The sequence below is a fragment of the Oncorhynchus gorbuscha genome, linkage group LG12, assembly GCF_021184085.1.
Source record: "Oncorhynchus gorbuscha isolate QuinsamMale2020 ecotype Even-year linkage group LG12, OgorEven_v1.0, whole genome shotgun sequence".
NCBI classification, from domain to species: domain Eukaryota; kingdom Metazoa; phylum Chordata; class Actinopteri; order Salmoniformes; family Salmonidae; genus Oncorhynchus; species Oncorhynchus gorbuscha.
In genome coordinates this window covers 20,522,408-20,536,916 of record NC_060184.1, presented here as the reverse complement: position 1 = coordinate 20,536,916, position 14,509 = coordinate 20,522,408, and the positions used below count along the sequence as shown (strand labels likewise).

Genomic DNA, 14,509 nt, shown 5'->3' with positions numbered 1-14,509 from the left:
AGATATTACTGCATGGTCAGAACTAGAAGCACAAGCATTTCGCGACACTCGCATTAACATCTGCTAACCATGTGTATGTGACAAATAAAATTGGATTTGATTTGAAAATGTACTATACCTGCAGACGTTGGGCGGTGTAGTTGTAGTACTTGAGCCTGTCGTTGGCTGCAGCCCCAGTGGAGATGTTCAACACACTGACCTTCACCTGGTCCAGGGTCTTATTGGACAGCCTCAGGTCACCAATCAGGTGCCAGATACACTCATCACAACCTGGTGGTAGGGAGGAGACAAATTATTTGTGTGTAATTTCCCCAACATCACATCATGCTAAAATCCAACACAAAGGGTTGTTTAAGATAATAATAAAAATGAATGTTTCAGTTTAACTAGACACTCTTACTGATGTTGCAGAGGTTGACCGTGGTGGATTCAGGGAGGCACTCCCCAGTGTGCACATCACAGTGGCTGCTAGCACAGTCACATTCTGGATGGAAGAAACAGACATACACATTTCATATAGTTGATTAAATGTCGATTTCCATTTATCGAGTTGAAGGCTTTAGGAGATAGGAGAGTCAGTCGGAGCACAAATACCAAATATATAATGGAACCCATGGTGGGTATTTTGGCTGGGAAGGAGTGCTGCTGCACATCTGTAGTGTGGTTCTGGTTCTCTATGGTGAAGCTGTGGAATGGATGATGGTTCCGGCAGCTGGGCAGATAAATTAGGACTGGGCGGGCGGTGATGTCAGAGGAACGTAGGCTGCCAGCTGCAGTTAGTGTCTGTGGTCATGTGCAGATGCGTACGGATGGTCCCGGTGTTTCAGATCGCAGCAGATGCCTCCCTGACATCATGTATGAGTGGGTGTGAGAATGGTGGACTGGCTTGCTAGCTACAGATAATGTTATCTGTTCTTAATGTTTGACCAACTGGTCTGGGTGGTTCGCAAGATTAGACCGACACAGTACTTACTCTGACACCCTGAGGGGCCGTAGTTCCAGTAGTCTGGGAGGCAACGCTCGCAGTATCGGCCTCCGGCCCCTGGTTTGCACTGGCAGCTGTGGGTCAGAGGATGACAGGTGGGCCGGAGACCGGCAGGTCCGCAGTCACAACTATGGCAGCCCTGGCAGTTATTGAAACCTGTGTGGCCCTTCTAAAGAACACAATGGATACACAGTATGTTAGACATCTGGTTGTTATTTCTGTTATTCACAGTAGCCTTTTGTCTGCTTTCATCTTATTGTCTGCTTTACTGAGCATATCTGTTGTCAGGAAAATCTGTCCAACAGTGTTATTGTGTGACCACATGGTTGTAAGGCTGTCTCCTTGACAAGGCCCTTGAGCATCTCACCTCACATTGGTCACAGAGTTGGCCGGTGACACCAGGCTTACAGTGACATGTCCCTGTCCTGTCATCACACGAAGCTGTCCCACACTTACTACACTCACACACTGTAACACAGGACACACTCATAGTTAATACAGTGGGTCAAGAAAGCATGACATGGCCACAATGAAAATAGTTATTTCTGCCCTAAAATACAAATGAAAATCCTGCAATAGATTGTGATTTTTCCCATTTCTTCAGTTGTATTCTTCATAGTTTTCTACAAGTGAGTTAGAGCTGGACTTATCTCATCCAAACAGCAACAGTCCGTGTAGACCCAAATTGGTCTACACGGACAAGTTCTGGCCTGGTTTAGATCTTATTTCTCAGAATGATATCAGTTTGTCTCTGTGAATGGTTTGTCCTCTGACAAATCAACTGTAAATGTTGGTGTTCCTCAAAGTTCCGTTTAGGACCACTATTGTTTTCACTATATATTTTACCTCTTGGGGATGTCATTTGAAAACATAATGTTAACTTTCACTGCTATGCGGATGACACACAGCTGTACATTTCAATGAAGCATGGTGAAGCCCCAAAATTGCACTCGCTAGAAGCCTGTGTTTCCGACATAAGGAAGTGGATGGCTGCAAACTTTCTACTTTTAAACTCTGACAAAACCGAGATGTTTGTTCTAGGTCCCAAGAAACAAAGAGATCTTCTGTTGAATCCTACAATTAATCTTGATGGTTGTACAGTCGTCTCAAATAAAACTGTGAAGGACCTCTGCGTTACTCTGGATCCTGATCTCTCTTTTGACGAACATATCAAGACTGTTTCATGGACAGCTTTTTTTCATCTACGTAACATTGCAAAAATCAGAAACTTTCTGTTAAAAAATTATGCAGAAAAATTAATCCATGCTTTTGTTACTTCTAGGTTAGACTACTGCAATGCTCTACTAGACTCCTGTTACCTGGAGACTCCTGCTACCTGGATAAAGCACTAAATAAACTTCAGTTAGTGATAAATACGGTTGCTAGAATCCTGACTAGAACCAACAAATTTGATCATATTACTCCAGTGCTAGCCTCCCTACACTGGCTTCCTGTTAAGGCAAGGGCTGCTTTCAAGGTTTTACTGCTAACCTACAAAGCATTACATGGGCTTGCTCCTAAATATCTTTCCGATTTGGTCCTGCTGTACACGTATGCTACGGTCACAAGACCCAGGTCTCCTAATTGTCCCTAGAATTTCTAATCAAATCAAATCAAATCCAATTTTATTTGTCACATACACATGGTTAGCAGATGTTAATGCGAGTGTAGCGAAATGCTTGTGCTTCTAGTTCCGACAATGCAGTGATAACCAACAAGTAATCTAACTAACAATTCCAAAACTACTGTCTTATACACAGTGTAAGGGGATAAAGAATATGTACATAAGGATATATGAATGATAGATGGTACAGAGCAGCATACAGTAGATGGTATCGAGTACAGTATATACATATGAGATGAGTATGTAGACAAAGTAAACAAAGTGGCATAGTTAAAGTGGCTAGTGATACATGTATTACATAAGGATGCAGTCGATGATGTAGAGTACAGTATATACGTATGCATATGAGATGAATAATGTAGGGTAAGTAACATTATATAAGGTAGCATTGTTTAAAGTGGCTAGTGATATATTTACATTTACATCACCCACGACTGCGTGCGTGGCCACGCAGTCGTGGGTGAACAGTGAGTACAGGAGAGGGCTCAGAACGCACCCTTGTGGGGCCCCCGTGTTGAGGATCAGCGGGGAGGAGATATTGTTGCCTACCCTCACCACCTGGGGGCGGCCCGTCAGGAAGTCCAGTACCCAGTTGCACAGGGCTGGGTCGAGACCCAGGGTCTCGAGCTTGATGACGAGCTTGGAGGGTAATATGGTGTTGAATGCCGAGCTGTAGTCGATGAACAGCATTCTCACATAGGTATTCCTCTTGTCCAGGTGGGTTAGGGCAGTGTGCAGTGTGGTTGAGATTGCATCGTCTGTGGACCTATTTGGGCGGTAAGCAAATTGGAGTGGGTCTAGGGTGTCAGGTAGGGTGGAGGTGATATGGTCCTTGACTAGTCTCTCAAAGCACTTCATGATGACGGAAGTGAGTGCTACGGGGCGGTAGTCGTTTAGCTCAGTTACCTTAGCTTTCTTGGGAACAGGAACAATGGTGGCCCTCTTGAAGCATGTGGGAACAGCAGACTGGTATAGGGATTGATTGAATATGTCCATAAACACACCGGCCAGCTGGTCTGCGCATGCTCTGAGGGCGCGGCTGGGGATGCCGTCTGGGCCTGCAGCCTTGCGAGGGTTAACACGTTTAAATGTCTTACTCACCTCGGCTGCAGTGAAGGAGAGACCACATGTTTTCGTTGCAGGCCGTGTCAGTGGCACTGTATTGTCCTCAAAGCGGGCAAAAAAGTTATTTAGTCTGCCTGGGAGCAAGACATCCTGGTCCGTGACTGGGCTGGGTTTCTTCTTGTAGTCCGTGATTGACTGTAGACCCTGCCACATGCCTCTTGTGTCTGAGCCATTGAATTGAGATTCTACTTTGTCTCTGTACTGACGCTTAGCTTGTTTAATAGCCTTGCGGAGGGAATAGCTGCACTGTTTGTATTCGGTCATGTTGCCAGACACCTTGCCCTGATTAAAAGCAGTGGTTCACGCTTTCAGTTTCACGCGAATGCTGCCATCAATCCACGGTTTCTGGTTAGGGAATGTTTTTATCGTTGCTATGGGAACGACATCTTCAATGCACGTTCTAATGAACTCGCACACCGAATCAGCGTATTCGTCAATATTTTTATCTGACGCAATACGAAACATGTCCCAGTCCACGTGATGGAAGCAGTCTTGGAGTGTGGAGTCCGCTTGGTCGGACCAGCGTTGGACAGACCTCAGCGTGGGAGCCTCTTGTTTATGTTTCTGCCTGTAGGCAGGGATCAACAAAATGGAGTCGTGGTCAGCTTTTCCGAAAGGGGGGCGGGGCAGGGCCTTATATGCGTCGCGGAAGTTAGAGTAACAATGATCCAAGGTTTTACCACCCCTGGTTGCGCAATCGATATGCTGATAAAATTTAGGGAGTCTTGTTTTCAGATTAGCTTTGTTAAAATCCCCAGCTACAATGAATGCAGCCTCCGGATAAATGGTTTCCAGTTTGCAAAGAGTTAAATAAAGTTCGTTCAGAGCCATCGATGTGTCTGCTTGGGGGGGGGGATATATACGGCTGTGATTATAATCGAAGAGAATTCTCTTGGAAGATAATGCGGTCTACATTTGATTGTGAGGAATTCTAAATCAGGTGAACAGAAGGATTTGAGTTCCTGTATGTTTCTTTCATCACACCATGTCTCGTTAGTCATGAGGCATACGCCCCCGCCACTCTTCTTACCAGAAAGATGTTTGTTTCTGTCCGCGCGATGCGTGGAGAAACCTGTTGGCTGCACCGCATCGGATAGCGTCTTCCCAATAAGCCATGTTTCAGTGAAGCAGAGAACGTTGCAGTCTCTGATGTCCCTCTGGAATGCTACCCTTGCTCGGATTTCATAAACCTTGTTGTCAAGAGACTGGACATTGGCAAGAAGAATGCTGAGGACTGGTGCGCGATGTGCCCTTGTCCGGAGTCTGACCAGAAGACCGCTACATTTCCCTCTTTTTCGGAGTCGTTTTTTTGGGTCGCTGCATGCGATCCATTCCGTTGTCCTGTTTGTAAGGCAGAACACAGGGTCCGCGTCGCGGAAAACATATTCTTGGTCGTACTGATGGTGAGTTGACGCTGATCTTATATTCAGTAGTTCTTCTCCACTATATGTAATGAAACCTAAGATGACCTGGGGTACTAATGTAAGAAATAACACGTAAAAAAACAAAAAACTGCATAGTTTCCTAGGAACGCGAAGTGAGGCGGCCATCTCTGTCGGCGCCGGAACACAACAAACAGCTGGAGGCAGGGCTTTCTCCTATGGAGCTCCATTTTTATGAAATGGACTGCCTACCCATGTGAGAGACGCAGACTCGGTCTCAACCTTTAAGTCTTTACTGAAGACTCATCTCTTCAGTAGGTCATATGATTGAGTGTAGTCTGGCCCAGGAGTGTGAAGGTGAACGGAAATGCACTGGCGCAGCGAACCACCCTTGCTGTCTCTGCCTGGCCAGTTCCCCGCTCTCCACTGGGATTCTCTGCCTCTAACCCTATTACAGGGGCTGAGTCACTGGCTTACTGGTGCTCTACCATGCCGTCCCTAGGAGGGGTGCGTCACTTGAGTGGGTTGAGTCACTGACGTGATCTTCCTGTCTGGGTTGGTGCCCCCCCTTGGGTTGTGCCATGCCGGAGATCTTTGTGGGCTACACTCGGCCTTGTCTCAGGATGGTAAGTTGGTGGTTGAAGATATCCCTCGAGTGGTGTGGTGGCTGTGCTTTGGGAAAGTGGGTGGGGTTATATCCTGCCTGTTTGGCCCTGTCCGGGGGTATCATCGGATGGGGCCACAGTGTATCCTGACCCCTCCTGTCTCAGCCTCCAGTATTTATGCTGCAGTAGTTTATATGTTGGGGGGCTAGGGTCAGTCTGTTATATCTGGAGTAAGCTTTAAGTATGCTCTCTCTAATTCTCCCTTTCTCTCTTTCTTTCTTTCTCTCTCTCGGAGAACCTGAGCCCTAGGACCATGCCTCAGGACTACCTGGCATGATGACTCCTTGCTGTCCCCAGTCCACCTGGCCGTGCTGCTGCTCCAGTTTCAACTGTTCTGCCTGCGGCTATGGAACCCTGACCTGTTCACCGGACGTGTTACCTGTCCCAGATCTTCTGTTTTCAACTCTCTAGAGACAGTAGGAGCGGTAGAGATACTCTATATGATCGGCTATGAAAAGCCAACTGACATTTACTCCTGAGGTGCTGACCTGTTGCACCCTCGACAACCACTGTGATTATTATTATTTGACCATGCTGGTAATTTATGAACATTTGAACATCTTGGGAATGTTCTGTTATAATCTCCACCCGGCACAGCCAGAAGAGGACTGGCCACCCCTCATAGCCTGGTTCCTCTCTAGGTTTCTTCCTAGGTTTTGGCCTTTCTCTGGAGTTTTTCCTAGACACTGTGCTTCTACACCTGCATTGCTTGCTGTTTGGGGTTTTAGGCTGGGTTTCTGTACAGCACTTTGATATATCAGCTGATGTAAGAAGGGCTATATAAATACATTTGATTTGATTTGAACTACAAGTTAATATTTGGTGAACATGCAGCCCTTTTCCATGATACTATTCTTACACGGATGTGCACATGGCATTAGATAATACACAGGCCAGGGTTGTCTGAATTGTACTGCACTGTCTCTGAGGCATTGTGTCATTAGAGCATGGCAGGAATTCTCACTACCCAGCCTGCCCAACTGTGTAAACACACAAAATAGACCTCCCCGTATTTAGTTTCAGATAAAGTCTTGTGATTGACTTATGTCTATATGAGCAAAACAAGGGGAAATTGTTAAACCTCTATTGAAGACAGATCCATAGTAAGTCTTTAACCCCAAGAGCAACGTCAAAGCAGCTTTCAAATCCAGAATTGTGCAAAATTCACTATTGTCAGACATCAAATTAATATCTATTTTTCCCTTGGATATTTTTCCATGGGTAGTCTACATTGACAGTAAAGTCGACCTGTGTCACACCCTGATCTGTTTCACCTGTCCTTGTGATTGTCTCCACCCCCTCCAGGTGTTGCTTATTTTCCCCGGTGTATTTATCCCTGTGTTTCCTGTCTCTCTGTGCCAGTTCGTCAACCAGTGTGTTTTTCCCGTGCGCCTACTTTTTATAGTCTCTTTTGCTAGTCCTCCCGGTTTTGACCCTTACCTGTTTCTGGACTCTGTACCTGCCTCTCTGACCATTCTGCCTGCCCTGACCTCGAGCCTGCCTGCCACTCTGTACCTCCTGGACTCTGAACTGGTTTTGACATTTTGCCTGTCCATGACCATTCTCTTGCCTACCATTTTAGATTATAATAAATATCAAAGCCTCCCGTTTCTGCATCTGGGTCTCACCTTGTGCCCTTATAACCTGACTTATTCCCTTTAGCTCCTATTGGAGCAAAGGGCCTCAGTAGGGTAAGTAATGTCTAACAGTACTCTTGGCAAGCACCTCTGCAGTTCTTGGCACTGATGGCGTCACCGTAGAAACCTGGGGCACACCGTTCACAGTTGGCTCCGGCCGTGTCCCCCCAGCAATTCTGACAGAAGCCGGTCACGTTGTGGCACTCATTGAAGATGTGGTTAGGGTCCGAGTTACCGTTACAGTCACAACTCTTACAGGAGTCACCGATCACCATGGGGTTGCCATAGAAACCTGGAGCACATCTGGGTGAGGAAGATGCAAGGTGGTTACCAATAATTGTTTGATTTAGTATGACTTATCACTTACAGTGAAACATCATTGTTATATGAAAGCATTTCCAAATATTTATTGTTCAGGCCCTGAAAAAATAAATAGTGAAATTGTAAGAGCTTTACTTGTGTCTATATGAGCCGATTTAGGATAATACGTGTAATTGCTCCCACGGTGGTGTTAACTCATGGTGTTGGCCAAGGTTCTGTCAGCACTGACCTCTCACAGTAATGTCCAGCATAGCCCTCTTGGCAGTTGCATCGTAGGATGTTACTGCTTCTGTCACAGTGCTCTGCAAAGCTGGCCAGACACACAGCGGAAAGAATGTCAGTCAGTGAGCTCTGCTCTCACACAGGCCTCTCTCTGCACGGCCTGCACAACAGTAGGGTCTGGATGGACGGACGCTATAGCTTACTTGTTGGAGGGGCTGGACAGGGGACAGGCGCACGGCTGGCAGGAGTGACGTCCGTGGTTAGCGACGTCAGGCATGTATCCATCCTCACATATTTCACAGAAATCCCCAGTGGTGTGGTCCTGACATAACTGCATGGTAAAGAGTGGAATATAGTTTAAATCTATTACTGATATGATAGTAGATAGTAATCTAGAGACTAGAAGTATTCCCCATGGTGTAATCAAACAATAAGGCACAAGGGGGTGTGGTATATAGCCAATATGCCAAATAGGAAAACACTCATCCAGAGGCGGTGCTCCTAGTGGACGGGGACTTTAATTCAGGGAAACTTAAATCTGTTTTACCAAATTTCTATCAGCATGTAAATATGCAACCAGAGGGGAAAATACTCTAGAATTATTTGAGCATAATTCTATCCTCCTGATTGCTGCTTACAAGCTAAAGTTAAAGCAGGAAGCACCAGTGACTAGATCAATGAAAAAAAAGTGGTCAGATGAAGCAGATGCTAAGCTACAGGACAGTTTTGCTAGCACAGACTGAAATATATACTGGGATTCTTCCTATGGCATTGAGGAGTACACCACATCAGTCATTGGCTTTGTCAATAAGTGCATTGATGTTGTCGTTGTCCCCACAGTGACCATATGTACATACCCCAACCAGAAGCCATGGATTACAGGCAACATCTGCACTGAGCTAAAGGCTAGACCTGCCGCTTTCAAGGAGCAGGACTTTCAAACACGGACGATTATAAGAAATCCCGCTATGCCCTCCGAAGAACCATCAAACAGGCAAAGTGCCAATACAGGACTAAGACTGAGTCGTACTACACCGTCTCCGATGCTCATCAGCTTGCAAACCATTACAGACTACAAAGGGAAGCACAGCCAAGAGCTGCCCAGTGACATGAGCCTACCAGATGAGCTAAACTACATCTATCCTCGATTCGAGGTAAATAACACTGAAACATGTATGAGAGCACCAACTGTTCGACTGTGTGATCACGCTCTCTTACACGAGTAAGACGTTTAAACAGGTCAACATTCACAAGGCCGCAGGGCCGGATGGATTACCAGGACGTGTACTGTGAGCATGCGTCGACCAACTGGCGAGAATGCTATTCATTGACTCCAGCTCAATGTTCTACACCATAGTGCCCTCAAAGCTCATCCATAAGCTTGGGACCATGGGACTAAACACCTCCCTGCAACTGGATCCTGGACTTCCTGACGGGCCGCCCCCCAGTTGGCAAGGACAGGGAACAACACATCCGCCACGCTGATCCTCAACACGGTGGCCCCTCAGGGGTGTGTGCTCAGTCCCCTCCTGTACTCGCTGTTCACTCGTGACTGCACGGCCAGGCACGACTCCAACACCATCATTAAGTTTGCCGATGACACAACAGTGTTAGGCCTGATCACCGACAACAACGAGACAGCCTATAGGTAGGAGGTCAGAGACCTGGCCATGTGGTGCCTGGATAACAACCTCTCCCTCAAAGTGATCAAGACACAAGACACAGGAGATGATTGTGGACTACAGGAAAAGGAGGACCGAGCACGACCCCATTCTCATCGACGGGGCTGTAGTGGAGCAGGTTGAGAGCTTCAAGTTCCTTGGCGTCCACATCACCAACAAACTAACATGGTCCAAGCACACCAAGACAGTCGTTGAGAAGGCACAACAAATCCTATTCGCCCTCAGGAGATTTGACTCAGATCCTCAAAAGGTTCTACAACTGCACCATCAAGAGTATCCTGACTGGTTGCATCACTGCCTGGTATGGCAACTGATCGGCCTCCGACCGCAATGCACGACAGAGGGTGGTGCGTACGGCCCAGTACATCACTGGGGCCAAGCTTCCTGACATCCAGGACCTCTATACCAGGTGGTGTCAGAGGAAGGCCCTAAAAATTGTCAAAGACTCCTGCCACTCTAGGCTGTTCTCTCTGCTACCGCGTGGCAAGCGGTACTGGAGTGCCAAGTCTAAGTCCAAGAGGCTCTGAACAGCTTCTACCCCCAAGCCACAAGACTACTGAACATCTAATCAAATGGCTACAACCCCTCCCCCCTTTACGCCACTGCTACTCTTATTATTATTATTATTATCTATGCATAGTCACTTCAATAACTCTACCTACAAGTACCTCAATTACCTCGACTAACCGGTGCCCCGCAGATTGACTCTGTACTGGTTACTCTCTGTACAGAGTCTCGCTATTATTATTATGTCATTGCTGATCTTTAACTACTTGTTACTTTTATCTCTCATTCTTAATCGTTTTTTTAAACTGCATTCAGTCTTATTGGTTGCTGACAGTGCTGAATAATTACACTTAATTGCTAATGACTAGATTTAGAATGATCTGAACCCCACCCTGTTCAACTGGGTCCTGAATTTCCTGACGGGCCGACCCCAAGTGGTGAAGGTAAGCAACAACATCTCCGCAATGCTGATCCTTAACATGGGGGCCCCACAAGAATGTGTCCTCAGCCCCCTCCTGTACTTCCTGTTCACCTATGACTGCGTGCCCATGTATGCCTCCAACTAAATCATCAAGTTTGCAGACAACACAACAGTTGTAGGCCTGATTAACAACAACGACAAGACCGCCTACAGGGAGGAGGTGACAAAACGAAGGAACTGATCATGGACTCTAGGAGACAGCAAAGCGAGCACGCCCCCATCCACATCGACAGGGCTGCAGTGGAGAGGGTGAAAAGCCTCGGTGTGCACATCACTGACAACCTGAAATGGTCCATGCAAACCGTGTGGTGAAGAAGGCGGAACAGCGTCTCATTAACCTCAAGAGGCTGAAGAAATTCGGCTTGGCCCCTCTGACCCTCACAAACCTCTACAGATGCACCATTGAGAGCATCCTGTCAGGCTGTATCACTGCCTGGTATGGCATTTGCACTATCCGCAACCACAGGGCTCTCCAGAGGGTGGTGCGGTCAGCCCAAGCATCATCGGGGGCACACTGCCTGCGTTCCAGGATATCTACAGCACCTGTTGTCACAGACAGCCCAAGAAGATCATCAATGACCTCAGCCATCCGAGCCATGGCCTTTTCACCCCGCTACCACCTAGAAGGCGGAGACAACTTAGTCACTGTTACTGGCCGGCTCCCACCCGGTACTCTACCCTGCACATAGTCATTGAACACTGCTCACTTTAATAATGTTTACATACTGTTTTACCCTCTTCATATGTATATACTGTATTCTAGTCAAGCCTCATCCTATTAAACTACTGCTGTACACACCTTTTCTATTCATATACTGTCCATAGTGTCTATACACAACATCATATACAAATGTGTATTGCTCGTTCTGATATTTCTTAATTATTTTATTTTATTTGTTGGATTTGTGTGTACTATTTTGAATTATTGCACTGTTTGAGCTAGGAAAAACATTAGCATTTCACTGCACCTGCGATAACATCTGCAGAATATGTGTACTTGACCAATAAAATGTGATTTGATTTAATTAACCTATGGTGAACTACTTTTGACCACCAGGGTCAATACAGTAGGGCTCTGGTCAAAAGTAGTGCACTATATACTGTATAACAGGGAATAGGGTGCCATTTGGGATGTAGACTTTAGAAGTGTAAAGTATATAACACAGCAGACGTTTCACCATGTAATATCTAACTACATTAGTTCCTGTTCGTTTGGACCAGAATGAGTCTCATTCAAATATCCTTTAGTTCAGAATACCATTTAATTAAAACACCAAACCCCAACTTCCTGGTACTGTTTCCCCTGGGGATAGGGAGTAATCCTGTGATACAGAAAACAAACCCCTCAAGAATATTTTACAGCATGGTAAATGGTCTAATCCGCTCCTAAATGGCATGAACATTGAAACAATTCACATCTGTAGCCTTCTGGTCCACTCTGAATGTCCTCTGTAAAGTGAGCTATTTCTGAACTATTTCTCTGTGCTCCCACTGCCGTAGAGAACAAAGATGACATTCACCATGTAGTGTAGCCTTTCTCTGTTTCAAGTGCAGCAGCATGTCCCAAAGACTATGTCACTGTGCTCCACTTCTAAAAGGTGGAACCTCAAATAAATGTTAAGGGCAATTCCACGTTAACAGAGTGATGCAGAGACTCAGATTTTCCACACTCCTTGTGCACAGAGTTTAATCGTTTGTTTAACTTTGCAATCGTTATTTTTTGTTGGCATACAATTTAAAGTGAAAAATCTGAATCTCAACATCACTCTGTTATCGGGGAATTGCCAGTATGCATTTATCATTAGCTGTTCATATCATGTGTTCGGAAGTGCTATAAGTTATTTAGCCTACATGAGACTAAGCATGAGTCTGGCTCTATATCTGCCTCTGGTACAGGGATAAATAAATATGGTGAGTCTCAGCCCAGGCAGGAAAACAAGAATTGGCTCCAAACCAGAGTTCAGTCCAAAGTCAACATCTTCTCAGGTCTTAGGCTGTGGCAGACTCTCTCTCTCTCTCTGAAATAGGAACAACAAACCCGGTGCCCCCCTCTCCCTCCCTGCCTGCACCTACTCCTCACAATAAGAGGCAGATAGTTTATTGACTTTGGGCCTAGTGAAGGCTTCACTCTCTGACTTAGTGGTAAACTCCTCGGAAGATACTGAGGATGGGAAAGGGGTATGGCTTGGTAATGTGAATCTCATCATAATCCAATAACAGAGCAGAGGCGATATGTCTGCAGTGGAGAGGCCTCTATATATGGGTCTCTGCTATTAGAATGCTCATGTACACAGAAGAAGTAAACAATTTCACAAGACGTGGAAGATCGTCAATTCTAAATTTAGACACTGGGGGATCTGCTCCCTGCCCCCTCCCCTTCCCCCCACCCCATCAAAATTCTCTCTACTGCCTTAAATTTAGCAAACTAAAAATAAATATAGTTATTAAATTCATTGTTCTGTGACTCTCTGTGACCTCTTACACAATGCAAAGTAGGTTTGTGTAACATTTACATTAGTTACATTACTAACATTTACATTAGTCTTGCTCTGGGCACATTGTTTTGCCTGTGTGTCCCTGAGATATAAGGTCTCTCTCTAAGATAGATGCCCATTCTTTGGGCCCCCGTTGGCCCCCAAACAGGAAATATCTGCCTGCACCTTGTCTACCCACTATAAATGTGTGAGCAGCACGTCCAGTATTGTTTCTCATGCCATTTCTGCATGCTATGTTCCCTCTATGTGTGTTGCTCAACACTTGGCAGCTGGTTTCCATTAGGGCTCCACCGGTGGCTAGCGCGGGCCAATGGAGAGTGATATGTCCCTCATCAGGGTCTCGGCTGGAGCTCCTCCACAAACATCCCGACGCCAGGCAGAACACAGAGAGGGTTGAGACGCAGCACTGAGTGGCCAGAGTGCTGCCACAGAGATATGGATCCACACAGCAAGATCCTCTCACACCCAAACCACCCCAGCATTTCACAAAAAAAGATCTAAGAAGCATACTGACTGACTTACAAACCTGCCTCTCTTGCAGTGACTATCAAACCCCATTAGAGTTTAGCTATAGAAGCATTCAGCACAGTTCATGGGCATAATATCCAATGTGACAGTCTGATTCAGTCATGTGGAAAAAGTGATGTCGAAAAGTTTGCAATAACAACAGGTCCTCTGTATTTAGCTGTGATAAGGAACTGGACGCCTGCTATGCATCCTGTACCAGCCAAGCAGAGAAAAAAACTAAATGTCTGGTCTTACTTTCATCACAGACTGCTGTTCCCAATGTAAACCAATGGAAGTCGCTGGGCAGACGATCCCTGAGAGGACGATGGAGAGTAGAAGGCAGAGGCAGGGCAGAGCTTTAGTAGCAGACATGTCTGTGTGTATGTCCAGTGGAGCGCTGCTCCCTCTCGCTCTCTGTCTCACTGTCCTGCCTGTAGTGAAGTCTTCCTGCGACACAGGCAGCTCTCTCTCCCTCTTTCTGCAGCACCCGTTGGTTAACTTTTCCACTGGTCCGACCTTGCGGTGCAAGCGCCAGCTCAGTCCAACCGCAAGTCCTATAAAACAAATAGTGTGTACTTCCTTCTCTCCTTTCCTTTCAACTCCTGCCTATGCCTCCCCCAGTGGACCTGCCTCCCCAGAGCCTGATTATAAATCACATTCAGATGAGAAGTCGGGAGAGGCAGAGAGAAGAGGAGAGAGAGGGGGGAGCAATAAAAAAGGGAGAGAAAATTAGAGAGCAACGGGGTGCACTAGACTAGTGTGTATTTCAGACAGGCAGACAGTGGTCATCCAGGTGGCATATCTCCCTCTGACTGGCAGAGTCACGTTGAGTGTTGTTGGTCAGCAGCTGTCTCCGTCTGCAGGGTCCCTCCATGG

General features: G+C 46.3%; 1 protein-coding gene across 1 annotated transcript in view; it reads right to left on the bottom strand.

Moving 5' to 3' along the window:
- LOC123990673 (laminin subunit alpha-4-like) overlaps positions 1-14,306 on the bottom strand; it is a 37,343-nt gene extending 23,037 nt beyond the window's left edge. Inside the window, 8 exon segments of the mRNA XM_046291411.1 lie at positions 119-270; positions 401-484; positions 974-1,154; positions 1,353-1,453; positions 7,507-7,721; positions 7,969-8,049; positions 8,165-8,292; positions 13,889-14,306. Coding sequence (XP_046147367.1) covers positions 119-270; positions 401-484; positions 974-1,154; positions 1,353-1,453; positions 7,507-7,721; positions 7,969-8,049; positions 8,165-8,292; positions 13,889-14,005 — 1,059 coding nt within the window. The 5' untranslated portion in view covers positions 14,006-14,306.
- Between the last annotated feature and the right edge of the window lie 203 nt (positions 14,307-14,509).